The 13,240-nt window shown below is 45.8% G+C and overlaps 3 protein-coding genes across 3 annotated transcripts in view; 1 reads left to right on the top strand and 2 right to left on the bottom strand.

Annotated features, from left to right (window-relative positions):
• Nucleotides 1–570: 570 nt before the first annotated feature.
• LOC124005620 (TRPM8 channel-associated factor homolog) lies at nucleotides 571–2,689 on the top strand (the record flags this gene model as incomplete). Its single annotated transcript, XM_046315037.1, is given in 3 exon segments — nucleotides 571–807; nucleotides 1,275–1,612; nucleotides 1,796–2,689. Coding segments are annotated over 3 exon segments (818 nt in total), but the record flags the coding sequence as incomplete, so codon positions are not given.
• LOC124005621 (endonuclease domain-containing 1 protein-like) lies at nucleotides 2,306–4,152 on the bottom strand. Its single transcript, XM_046315039.1, has 3 exons — nucleotides 3,627–4,152; nucleotides 3,223–3,379; nucleotides 2,306–2,875 (listed from the first exon to the last, which is right to left on the bottom strand). Exons 1-3 carry the CDS (start codon nucleotides 3,921–3,923, stop codon nucleotides 2,472–2,474), a joined length of 858 nt encoding a protein of 285 aa, XP_046170995.1. The 5' UTR covers nucleotides 3,924–4,152; the 3' UTR covers nucleotides 2,306–2,471.
• A 3,735-nt stretch (nucleotides 4,153–7,887) lies between these two features.
• LOC124005746 (zinc finger protein neuro-d4-like) overlaps nucleotides 7,888–13,240 on the bottom strand; it is a 52,766-nt gene continuing 47,413 nt past the window's right edge. Inside the window, exons 11-12 of the mRNA XM_046315258.1 lie at nucleotides 12,141–12,222; nucleotides 7,888–11,781 (exon numbers count right to left, since the gene is read on the bottom strand). Coding sequence (XP_046171214.1) covers nucleotides 11,711–11,781; nucleotides 12,141–12,222 — 153 coding nt within the window. The 3' untranslated portion in view covers nucleotides 7,888–11,710. The remainder of the gene's footprint in view (nucleotides 11,782–12,140; nucleotides 12,223–13,240) is intronic.

Raw genomic sequence — 13,240 nt, forward strand, 5'->3', positions numbered from 1 at the left:
AATGTCTGTCTGGGCCCCCTTTGACTTCATCCAGGCAAAATATATATTTTCACCTCTTTAAAAAAAAAACAATCCCAGAGTTGTATTCATGTATTCTGATCTGCTATTCATGTATTCCTAATTCATAATTGAGTTGCTTCCTGCTCTCTGTTGCCATTTTGAATGTACGTTGATGACGGCTGCCACAGATTAAAGAGGAAATGACAGAGCCGTTGTTCTGCGTGAAACATCTGTAGAATACAGAGATACACTATGCTTAGAACAGCGATGCTCTCACATACTGTGTAATTGCAGCTGTGTTACTAAAACTGAACTCCCCGCTGTTATGAGAATTGATTTTCAATGTGCTACTCATCATTGTGGTAGGAAATCACACTGTACCAAATGTTTGTCTGGTAATAGTCATCTTGAAGGCCATTTAATGTATGTTGCTCACCTATGCTAGGCCAATGAATTTCATGATTGATTATAAAGAGGTACACAGCCTAGTCACAACACCTCGTGAAAGTAATAAATTCAGTGAAATGATCCAGGATTTTCCTCCAACCCTTGCCTCTCTCCTGTCTCTAGGGGTGACCACGCTTGCAGACTGGGCAGTTCTGCGGACCGCCCCTTCCCCCTGGGCAGAGATGGAGTTTGAGAACATCATCCTGACCGTCCACTCTGACGTGGTCCGAGGTCTGGATCGGCCTGACCTGGTGGCAGCTCTCTGGGATGACATCATGAGGGGGGTAGCTGACCTGGCCTCCGTCCCCGCCAAGTTCCCCCGCAAGGAGCGCTTCGTGGCCGACGTCCAGATCTCCTATGGTCAGCGTCTGTCCCTTTTATTTCTTAGCGTGGACAAAACTGTCTTGACTGGAATTGACTATGCTAGGGGACCAGGGATTGTGTAATTACTGGATATGAACAGGAAAAAGAGAGATTATCTGAAAAGACATTGACCCAAATATTTAAAAAATGTATTATGAGTCAGGTAGGACAGTCCCTTTACCGTTTCTAGGGGAGCAAGAGTGACCTACACTCTTAGAAAAAGAGCTTCTATCTTGAACCAAAAAGGGTTCTTCGGCTGTCTTCATAGGAGAACCCTTTTGGTTCCAGGTAGAACCATTTTTGCTTCAATATAGAACCCTAAGGTGTTCTTCCTATTGGTACAGCCTTAGAACCCTTTTGGAACCATTTTTTAAAGAGTGTATTGGAGTGGACTGCACAACCTCTGCCCTGAAAGTATCCAGACATTGAGCCGACCCTCTTCCCCCCCCCCCCCTCACCCACAGGCTTCATGCATGCAGGCTACCCTATCATGATACATTCCTGCTCCGCCCCAGACCTGATGAACCCTGTGGCAGCCCGCAGCTCGGGCCTGTGGGGGGCAATCCACGAGCTGGGACACAACCAGCAGAGAGGAGTCTGGGAGTTCCCTTCACACACCACTGAGTGCACGTGTAACCTGTGGTCCGTGTACGTGCACGAGGAGGTGTTGGGGGTGAAACGGGATCAGGCCCACCCCAACATGGCGCTGGCCAACCGACAGAGCCGTGCCGAGGGGTACGCTAAAGGGGGCAGGAATCTGGCCAGCTGGGACATGTGGGTGGCACTGGAGACCTACATGCAGGTGACAGGAGATTCTAGTGATGTGTACTGTGTAGTACCCCATGTTGCAGAGTATGTTGTGTACAAATCCTACAGTTAGTGCTTGTGAACGACCGATAGGAAAATATAGATGCTTAAAAAAGTTACTTTATCTCGGGTTGAGTTTGTGTAAACAGTTTCTCTTTGTCGTCCTCCTTCCCACCAGCTCCAGGACCAGTTTGGCTGGGACGCCTTCAAGAAGGTGTTTGCTGCCTACCACACCATGCAGAACGTGCCCAATGACAACCAGGGAAAGATGAACCTGTATGCTGAGACCTTCTCCCTGGCGGTCAATAGGAACCTGGCTCCCTTCTTCAAGGCCTGGGGCTGGCCCATTGAGCCCGTTACAGAGGAAAAGCTCTCTAACATGCCAGTGTGGAGCGACCACCCTATGGCCCAGTATGACTGAACAATAGAGGAGGTCACCCCCTTATATTGGGGGTCACAGGTCAGGGATTGCTGGTGAAGGGTAGGTACCGTTTGGTGATGGGTTAAGGTAAAGGAGTGGTGACTATGAGTTTGCTGGCCTGGTGTAGAAATGCTACTGTAAGATGCTTCTGAAGTCTCATGTGTTTTTGATACTGTATACAAAGCTAAAGAAATCTACCTCTTGTTATATACATTATATTATTCTTGCTTATTCCAAGAAAGCACAGATAAAGAATAATAAAAGATGTATCTCTCCAAACATAGTTCTTTATTTATCCACTGTAGTTCATGATGTCATTTTCACAGTAGGAAGCACTTGACTTGGCTGAAAGACTGAAACTTATGTGTGAACTGAAGTTTTAGCTCACATTGCCACTGTCAAATAAGGATTAGAAACCCATGAGTGGGAGAAACTACTTCTCGGGCACTGCCTGGCAGTTGTTGTGAAACAACTCCCCTACTGGCGCGTTGGAGTACTGCTGCAGGAAACCGTTCAGCTCCAGCAGCGAGCGCTGGTCCACTCGGTTCTGCTCGGTGTTGAGGGCGGTGGCGCCACCGCTACGGACAGGCTCACCGTTGTTGTCCACACAGCAGTAGGCGTTCCAGATGTACTCGGGGATGTTGACGCGTCGGACGTTGTCCTTGACAATCCAGTTGTCTATGGAGGGGATGGCGCCCACCAGCACGTAGGCCTGGGCGCACTGGGCCTTGAACAGGTCGGTGAGCTGGGACTCGTGGCGGACCCAGGCGTTCTGGTTGAGCTTGGGGTTCTGGGGCACCACGTTGGTCAGGGTGAAGGTGGCGTTACGACTGGGGACTTGGGGAGGAAAGGAAGGGGGTGACCGTGTGAGATTAAGAAGGAGCGAGAAAGAGGAGGGAAATACTGTCGGTTTAATCATTTGTCATGAGATTAATTCGTGTTACAGATTAGCAATGGCATGTTGAGGCCCACTTGGAGTCAACTTTGAGGCAACGTTGTGTGTTTGCTGGGTTGTGTATAAAAACTTGGGTTTACCTTGTACTTAACTTTCAGCTCAATAGTCGACCATCACAGTAGTCCACACTGAACTAAGAAACAATTCTAAGAAACCTAACAACATTGGTATTGAAATGTTGTTGCATGAAATCTATTCAAAGCAGAGCCGGTATTGTGGAGGAGACTACCTGCATGGTGTCCATTGGGGTTGAGATGGCCGCGGTCGAAGCCAGAGTGGGTGTAGTCCTCATTGAGTGCCTGTCTCTCGCCCAGGTAAACCCCAGGGTGATCTTTCCCCAGCCAGTACCCATCCTTCATCTCTGCCCCCCACGTAAGGTTCACGAGCTGGGAGGGAAAGTAAACTGCTGTTACAACCCCAAGCTTCAGATCAATTCAAAACCTAAAATATCATTGATCTTTCTCAACTTTTTAGGCATCTAATAAAAAATGTTCCCCAATTTATTTTGGCAACAATCTGCCGTTTTTGAATTTGGGTCACCAACATAGGAGTTATGGATGTGAGTTGTTGAGACCGTCCTATGGCAGGCCTGTTTCTAGCCACAGACACATCTGCCCTGTTCTCATGACCCACCTGTGGCTCCACAAACCAGCGCTTCTCCCTGCCTCCTCCGTTGCTGGGCTGGAAGCGGTAGGCTGAATACACAGCAATGCGGTGGTTGGTGTCGTACAGCGTGGCAAAGTGGTACCTGTTGTAGAAGCGCTGGCACAGGCGGGCAGCGCCGGGGGTGGCAGCCCCCCAGCCCGGTACCTTCCCCTGGTAGAAATACTCAACACACTCCGGGATGTCTTCGAAGTTGGCCAGCACGTCCCCCTCAACGAGGGACAGGGTTCCAGCCAGGAGAACACACAGGGCTACCGGGACCGACATTATTGGATGGGGCGTTCCTACTTCCTAGCTGATTGCTTTCTCCTCGTGTTCTCTGGTCACGACTAGCTGTGTCTGTCCACTCACCTGTCCAGCACCAAGCTGTGCCTCTGAAGCAGAGCCCAATGGTTGAACCTGTGTAGCCCGTTTAACCAGCACTGCCCCTTTTAACCTGCTTTTTCACTTGTTACACTCTCATTTCCTCTATCTCTGCTCGCTTGACACTTGAAGGTTACATGGGACTGGATAGATTAAAATGTACATGGTTCTCTCAGGTGGGGTGTATGTGACATTGACCAGCTGTTATGCGTTTGCTGTGTGTACTCTGTTTATCTGCAACTTCTGTAATGCTGTATTTTCGCTGTATTTCATTGGTGGTGAGGAGAATGTTGATGCGTGGAGAACTTGACTTGCTCTGTCAGGTCATCTGTCTCTCCAGAGTGAGATACAGGGGATATAGTTGGTTTGATATAATGATCGTCCGATCTTCAATAGGAAGCCCAGTACTCAGCGTTTGGGCACTGAGATTTGTGTATACTGTTTTGTGATTGGAAGGCGTATACAGTACAGTGTGTGTTCATGTTAGTCATCAGTATGATGTCCGTGTGGTGTCATGCCTCCTATACAGGAAGCAGCTGTCTTAACACAAGCAGTCTGCCCTAGGAACAATAACAATCCATTCCTATAGCAACAAATCTAATTGTATTCATGACATGCGCCGAATACAACTGGTGTTGACTACACTGAAATGCTTGCTTACGAACCTTTCCCAACAATGCAGAATTTAAAAATAATAATATATTTTTTTAACTAACACAAGGAATAAAATCAAATACACAAGAACGGAGCTTTATACAGGAAGTACCAGATCAATGTGCAGAGGACAGAGGTATTTGATATAAATAAGTACATGAAGGCAGGGTTAAGTGACTAGGCATTTGGGATAGATAATAATAAGAATAAAATGAAGCGCAAGCTAGCAGCAGAAAATTTGTGCAAAAGTGTGTGTGTGTGTGTGTGTGTGTGTGTGTGTGTGTGTGTGTGTGTGTGTGTGTGTGTGTGTGTGTGTGTGTGTGTGTGTGTGTGTGTGTGTGTGTGTGTGTGTGTGTATGAGAATGTGTCAGGGTTTTATATGTGCATATGGTGGTATATTGAGTGTGTAGGGTCAGTGCAAGACAGTCCGTGCAGATAGTTTGGGTACCATTAATTGACTATTTAACTGAGAAATGAACATCAGAAATTGATTGCAACGTACAGTACCGGTCAAACCTCTAAATGACACATTTCTCCTTTAGGTCTCAATCTTATGGTAGAGCTTTGATGAAGTAGTCAAAGTCGATGGCTAAGTCTTGGTTGTGTAACACTAGTCTCACATGTTGGTTTCCCAGGTAAGGGTCAACCTGGCTAGATTCCTGGTCTGGTCCCACCCACTTGGCACATGCGCTCGTCCACTAACCGTAAGAGGCACGAGGGGAAAATAGTGCAGATTAGATTAGAGAGATCAAAACCAGGGAGTTAACCAGGCATGGTTTTCCCACAACCGTATGAAGACACTTAAATCATTTGACTATAAACTTGTTAATTCAGATTTACGGTATACGGTACAGTCTTAGATTTCTCATGTATAGTAAGTACTTTGCTGTGGCCGTGCCGTCTCAACATCTTTCATGTAAATCATTCACACCGTGTTACATTCAAAGCGGTAACTGGCTGTCATATATTGTGTCTGGTGGCTCCATTCACACAGACACAGTACTACAGTACATTGTAATGGGCGTTGGTGCTGCTCTTAAAGTCTGCCACTAGATGTCAGGTTTGTATCAGATGTTTGGGGGTGTAACGGGGAGGCCTGGCTATATGTCCCATGGTCATCATGGTACAACATTCCAGAATGCAGGCAGTACCCATACCAATTTCTACCCACATGTTTATCCCCCGGGCATTGTTGTAGAATTTAAATGTGCTACATCTCAAGAGTGTAGATTTATTGTCTCGTGGATTCGGTTTTCCAGGAAAGCAAGTGCACGGGACACACGGGCTGATGTTTGCCAGGCATTCATTTGCCGCTATAAAGCATGAGTGACAAGTGAACACGATTAAAGCTTAATAATGACAACTGTTTCTAACGACCCAGTTGTTAATTTGTCAAGACTGCCTTTCTGGATGTGAATAGGCTTTTCGTGACTCACAGGCCCACGTGCCTACATTGACATTGATCCTGGTCACTCAATTGATTGTCCCATTCCTTTTTAATTGCCTGTTGTCACTAATCACAAGGATTATGGATAAATAATGCTTATGGATCAGACAGGTTATTACTTTAGTAGTTGTCTGTGTGGGCACCAATGTTTTGTTCAGAAGTACTGCTATCCTAGTAAGTTGCAAGCCATTGTTATGTGTACTGTAGAGTAAAATGTGTGTGTAGGACAGTACTGGCCACTGACTCTACCGTAACTGTGCTTAGTTTTTTACATTTGAGTAATTTAGCAGATGCTCTTATCCAGAGAAACTTACAGTAGTGACTGCATACATTTTAATACTTTTTTCATACTGCTCCCCCATGGGAATCAAACCCACAACCCTGGGGCTGCAAGCGCCATGCTCTACCAATGCTCTACCAACTGAGCTGCTTGAGGGTTCCAAATCTTGAGCCCTTTCCACAAATTACCATATATCTACCTGTCTGCTAGGTTACTGCTGAACCTACAGTGGGCCATAGCTGGACTGAGTAAATCATTCAGAGCACTGTCTAAGTTCCTAATGTCCCAATGACTTGAGGAGACAAAAGGTGAGACGGCATTCCAGACTATTCTTTAAGCCTTATCAGCCTTAGACCAGACAGACAGAATAAAATAGGTAGCCTACATTTTAGGCACCCCCAATACCCAATTGCACCCCCTTCATTTCCCTCTTCTTTCCTAACGTCAATTAATTTAAGATGTATTCATACATTTCCAATATATTTATGTATGAGCCCTCCCTCCCTCCCTCCCTCCCTCCCTCCCTCCCTCCCTCCCTCCCTCCCTCCCTCCCTCCCTCCCTCCCTCCCTCCCTCCCTCCCTCCCTCCCTCCCTCCCTCCCTCCCTCCCTCCCTCCCTCCCTCCCTCCCTCCCTCCATTACTGTAATCCATCACTGTTCCATCATCCACCATGCAAACAGCCCCAGAGTTACCATGGCAACCACCCTGGGCCCAGCTATGCGCAGCTCTTCTCTGATTGGATGGCACAGAGGCAGTCTGAGCCTGTCTGGTAGATGTGGTAATTGGCTGGGAGTCTCAACCCCCCCCCCACCCCCTTTCACATACAGATACACACAAACACAAAACATGCATACAGTACTATAAACACACACACACACAGAAAAGCTTCACAGACATCCTTAGAGATGGAAGAGGGAGACAAGGGGTCAGAATAACGTGGGTAGGAAGAGAGGGGAATAGGCTAGTGGTAGTCTGTTGGATGGTTGGAGGGATTTACAGAATTTGGGATAAGGTGGAAGTGGGAATTTTGCCAAGGAACGGAGGGAAGAATCAGTATCCAAGAATATATGTATTTTTATCTACACATTTCTCCCAAGGAAAAGAGTGTGCACTAGTGAAGATTCTGGTGGCCCTCTTTTTCTTGTGTGTTTTTTTACATTTATTTGGCTTCTGGAAGGTGAAGAATGGAATTCAGGATTTGTTTCACTTGCCAGGTCTCCAGGACTTACACTATGATAGATGCCTATTCTCCAATATATCACATACAAACATTGTAGCTCAAAGAGAACCTGTTTACTTTCAAGCTGTAAGAGGTTCAAGTAATGCAATCATACTTTGGTAGATCATTATATTTTGGGGAGAAAAGTGCACATGTGGGTTTATGGATCTAAGATCCAAACCATCTATTGTAAATAACATATTTATGACACTTAACACATAATGGGATGAATTTACAGCTTCTCGCATTTTCCTCAGAAATACACAAACATTGCTGGATTGGTGGGTGTTCAGAGACTCCACACAAACACACACCACAGCAGACGTTTTCAGGGGTTACAACTTTTATTTATGATGGTTTGTAAATGAAAAAAGAAGTCAGGAGAGAAAAATGTGGAAAAATTGGGTGCCTCGATAAAGACAGATGAATTTACAGTGAATGAATGACAGCTATGCAGTTGCAGTCAATATTTCAAAGCGTTCCCAGGTAGAGAAGGAAAAAACAACCCACGTGTCCAGGAAGATTTGATCTCCATCAGGGTAAATACTAACAAATTCATTTTATCCAGTGTTTCTTTTTTTCCAACAGACAGTTACAAGAAAGGAAAATGTGCACAACACTCACACAGGAATGTCTTATTTTGGTAATAAAAAGTGCAAGCAAGATCACAGCACGATAATTTACAAGAGGGCCAAAATCCTGCTTCGTTTGAAGACTGGCCAATAATCTTTCCTTTCTAATCCCACCCCCAGTCTAAAGATGGGGAGGGAGTGAAGGATGCTGAGACGGAACAGGATAGATCACTGGGTGACCCCCTATCTTTCAGCTCAGTCTCTGGGGGAAGGGGGGGGGGGTCAAAGGTCATATCTGAGCTAGAGTCACCCCTCTTTCTGCAACTGCATCCTCTCAGAGAGTACAATCAAAGTAGTTTGACTCCACCACATCCTCTTAAATGCCAGGAATAAATTCAGAAGTAAAGGCTTATTATCAGTGAGATCAGTTCACCTCACCCACACAGAATCACGTCATCCCCTGGCTATTACCTCAGTACCGGCTCTGAACACAACTCTGATTGGATATTGGTGGGAAACTTAAATAAAAGGATGAAACCGTAATGTTGTGAAGGTTTTCACATTGTCCTTTAAATGGACAGACTCCTCAAAAGACAATCTATCATGACACATTCTACTGACACTACAGTCAGTAGAATGACATTCTGTCACTCTGGCCGAACCTAGATCTGTGTGCTGTCTTACCAACTCTAAGGGTCATTGTCATGCGACAGCACAAACAGATCTGGGATCAGGCTATTGTCACTCAGGGCCAACTACAGTAGCAAGGACTGAGGCCGCAGCAGTACCCATTCTAACACAGTACACTAGTGTTAACTGTAGTCTTGGATGTATCGGCATGCAGCTTGTGTCATGGAGAGGAAGTTTGAAAAATAATAACCGTCGACTGACTGTTTTTGTTTTTCTATGACCTCATTATTAGATTAAAGAGACAATATGTGCACCCCAAATGGGACCCTATTCCCTATGTGGTGCACTATTTTTCTACCAGAGCCCTATGGCCACTGTTCAAAATAGTGCACTACAAAGAGGAAAGGGTGTAATTTGGAACAGAACCACTGCCAGACAGCGCCTTTAAGTCTGCCTGTGTGTCTCCCCCCCCCCCCCTCTCTCTCTGTCACACACATAGACACACACACGTACACACACATGCCAAACAAACACACTGTGCAAAATGTTTGAAGTACAAAAACACCAACAAAAACAAACAAGAGAACAATTCTGAGAGAGAAGAGGTAAAAACATCCCTAGTTATTCGAGAGAAAAGGGAATAAAGTAAATATCAAAATATGAAATCAAGATAATTTCTGGTATCACATGGCTAAAATGATGGTACATCCATTTTGGGTAGCGCAGGTAGTGACCTTTTCCCCAACATGGCTGTGTGTGTTGGATCATACCATAGTAGAATAGAAACACATACATTTTGGGTAGCGCAGGTAGTGACCTTTTCCCCCACATGGCTGTGTGTGTTGGATCATACCATAGTAGAATATAAACACATACATTTGAGGAGTAGAGACATTACAAATATGGAGGCAAATATGATAACCACTTTTAAGTGCTTTAAAATAGACAGAAATTGTATTTTTGAGTTCATATTTCGATGTGCACTGAGAGACGGTGAATTATGAAATTGCAATTAGTCTTTTTGATAGATGGAGAGAGTGACAATCTATTTACAGCTAAATGCCTCCCAACTTAAAGCTCTAGGAAGAGGAATCATTGGACCAATCAAAGTTGCAGCGTGATGCAATAGTCCAGTCAGATAGGCCACTGGGGGAGGGGACTTTGGGTTGAAAAAAAGACTTGTCTCAGTGCAAGCTCACAAACACATGCTGGCGTCCCAGTTAGTAGAAGTCCTCTGCTTTTAGATTACTCTTTGAAAGCACATTATATTACAAGGTCCTAGCACGCAAAGCAGTCTTGCAGATAGTAAAGCACTCATTCTACTAGTTTTGATGACTTTTCACAAAAATGAGTTATCCTTCGAGAAAAAACAAGGGCTCGGAAGAAAGAATCTGCGCAAGCTGGCTTGAATTCGTTTGGTCCAACAGAAAACATAATACAGTAAGTCATGGTGGTGTTTCTAGGAATCAGAAGCCCCTCCCCTTCCTGCTCCCCGACCCTGCCATAGGTCCTGCCTAGCACCTGGTTGGCTACGGTTGGCTCTCACTTCCACACAGTTTTAGGAGGGCACATTTACCCTCACTCACACACGCACACACACACACACACACACACACACACACACACACACACACACACACACACACACACACACACACACACACACACACACACACACACACACACACACACACACACACACACACACACACACACACACACACACACACACACACACACATACATACAAATACAAATGGACACACACACACACTCAACTTTACCCAAATGGGTCAACAAACACATTATTGCGAATTAAGTGTGCTTTCTTAAATACATTTTATCTTTAAAATATTTTTAAAAACTATAATGTTAACACCATGCAAATAAAGTTTAAAAAAGAAAAGAAATTTGGGCCCTGTATTTTTGACAAGGCCAGACATTAAAATTTGCATTGTCCACACTTAAAACATACCTACATTCTTGCTACACACACAGCCAAAATACACCAAGCTCCACCAAAGTCATAGCAGTCTCATGTTGGCTTTTTCAGTTTTTTTTTAAGGAAATGAAGGTAACAAGAAGTTCATAGTTGGGGAAAACATTTGCTCTAATTCATTATTTTTTTGGACACACAATTTGATCTAAGTGGCTGATGGCAGAGTGACAACCTCTCCACTCCCTCTCCTCTGCAAATGTCATCAAGCCACAATAGCTCCGGGCGATGGTATCAATCCCAGAGTACTTCACCGTCAAAGGCTTTGAGTGGAGGCGCCATATGGGAGGAAGGGGGCGGGGCTGCAGCTGCTTTAAACCTAACGAGGAGTCTAGGCGTCACTACGGCCTGCCTCTCCCTCTCCGTGTGTACTCCACTGCCAGGGCCACAGCCGAGCTATGGGAGTATAGGGCCACAGTGGCATCTGATGCTCATTACGGCTCCTCTAAGGACCCTTCACAGGAGAGAAAGTGCCCTTGTGGGTTGTTGATAAACGGCTCTTCGGAGACAGAAGATGAAGGGCCAGTTAGACTATTGATAATCAGATGTTCTCCCTGATGCTGCTGGGGTAAAAGGTGGTTCATCCTGGGCCAGAGGTGGAGGGGACTCCAGCGGCAGGTGGCTGGGACTCAGCAGGGACAGACAGGGGGGAGACCTGGATGGAGCATGGTGCACCCTGGGAAGTAGGTGCTTCCATTGACGTTAAAACAGCTGGGGCTGGGAGACCTGACGACAGGAGAGATGGACGGACGTCTGTTGTCGTTTCATAGAGGAGGAAAAACTGCAGGGGCTTGGGGGATTCTTCTCACATTGTAGTAGGTCCGTTTGCCATGTTTGGGGTGGGTGGGTGTGGGGGGGGGGGGGGGTGCGGATGGGCGGTGTAGCGTGGTAGATTAGGTCAGGGTGATGTAGGCCGAGGCCTTCTCTTTAAGCTGCCGCAGACACAGATGGCAACTCCAGCTCCCTGGAAGATCAACAGTTCACAAGTTCACTGGTTACTGAAAAGCCCATGGGTTAATCCTAGCAGGATAAATGAACACTGGAAATTGAACACTGGCTGACTGTTGCGAGTGCAACCCCACGTACTGTGGTCAAACAGCGTGGGAGATTTGCAATCTCTTAGCCATGTCAAGTGGACATGCTGATGACACACGCATTCAGCACATGCACTTTCCCCTTATAATTCACCAACTGTATAAGTGACATCATGAACCCAGTCATTGCATGGTCATCAATTACCGACAATATGCCGGCCTAGGTATCCTATACAGTATTCTATAGGACTACTGCCTATATCCTCCACATATCCTGTAGTGTACCTACCCTCTGGGGGCTCCGCCATAGGGGGGCTCAGGCAATACATATGGTAGCCTCTGTCACAGTCATCACAGAATAGTAACTGATCCTGGAACAAGGGAACACACAAACACAAATAACGTTATGTCATTATCAATCAAATATAGGAGCAAATATGTATCTGTAATGTTTAACCAGATTAACACACTACACCTACCACACAGGCCCAGATATGCTGCGTGTTTGCGCCCATTTGTTTTCAGTGTGGTAGTAACCTTCCCTTTACCCGTTTGATCTGTCCCCAATATTGAATTCCCTGTTGTAAAAACAAGTGCCATTGGGTGTTACTCCTAGTGGAGGAGGAGAGTCCAGGCGAGCGTGTGTTGGGGTAAATGGAGGTTGGGATATACACTAAACAAAAATATAAAGTGCCGGTCCCATGTTTCACGAGCTGAAATAAAAGATTCCAGAAATGTTCCATATGCACAACAAGCTTATTTCTTTAAAATGTTGTGCACCAATTGGTTTACATCCCTGTCAGTGAGCATTTCTCCTTTGCCAAGATAATCCATCCACCTGACAGGTGTGACATATCAAGAAGCTGATTAAACAGCATGATCACTACACAGGTGCACCTTGTGCCGGGGACAATAAAAAAAGCCGCTCTAAAATGTGCCGTTTTGTCCCAACACAATGCCACAGCAGTTGGCATGTTGAATGTAGGAATGTTGACCAGAGCTGTTGTCGGAGACTAACATTTTCATTTCTACCATAAGCCGCCTCCAACGTCGTTCTTTTGGGCAGTACATCCAGCCGGCCTCACATCCGCGGACCACGTGTATGGCGTCGTGTTGGTGAGCGGTTTGCTGATGTCAATGTTGTGAACAGAGTGCCCCATGGCGGCGGTGGGGTTATGGTATGGGCAGGCATAAGCTACAAACAGAATTGCATTTTATCGATGGCAATTTGAATGCACAGGGTTACCGTGACAAGATCCTGAGGCCCATTATCGTGCCACTCATCCGCCGCCATCACCTCATGTTTAGGCATGATAATGCACGGCACCATGTCGCAAGGATCTGTACACAATTCCTGGAAAATGTCCCAGTTCATTCATGGCCTGCATA

This window comes from Oncorhynchus gorbuscha, linkage group LG19, assembly GCF_021184085.1.
Source record: "Oncorhynchus gorbuscha isolate QuinsamMale2020 ecotype Even-year linkage group LG19, OgorEven_v1.0, whole genome shotgun sequence".
Lineage (NCBI taxonomy): Eukaryota > Metazoa > Chordata > Actinopteri > Salmoniformes > Salmonidae > Oncorhynchus > Oncorhynchus gorbuscha.

What these genes read in the sequence shown, in the direction of transcription:
- LOC124005621 (XM_046315039.1), bottom strand. Translation starts at nt 3,923, where the DNA reads ATGTCGGTCCCGGTAGCCCTGTGTGTTCTCCTGGCTGGAACCCTGTCC. An exon ending in GCTGGTTTGTGGAGCCACAG is followed by an intron (nt 3,380 to 3,626) that starts GTGGGTCATGAG and finishes TTTCCCTCCCAG; the next exon opens with CTCGTGAACCTTACGTGGGG. An exon ending in CCCCAATGGACACCATGCAG is followed by an intron (nt 2,876 to 3,222) that starts GTAGTCTCCTCC and finishes TTCCTCCCCAAG; the next exon opens with TCCCCAGTCGTAACGCCACC.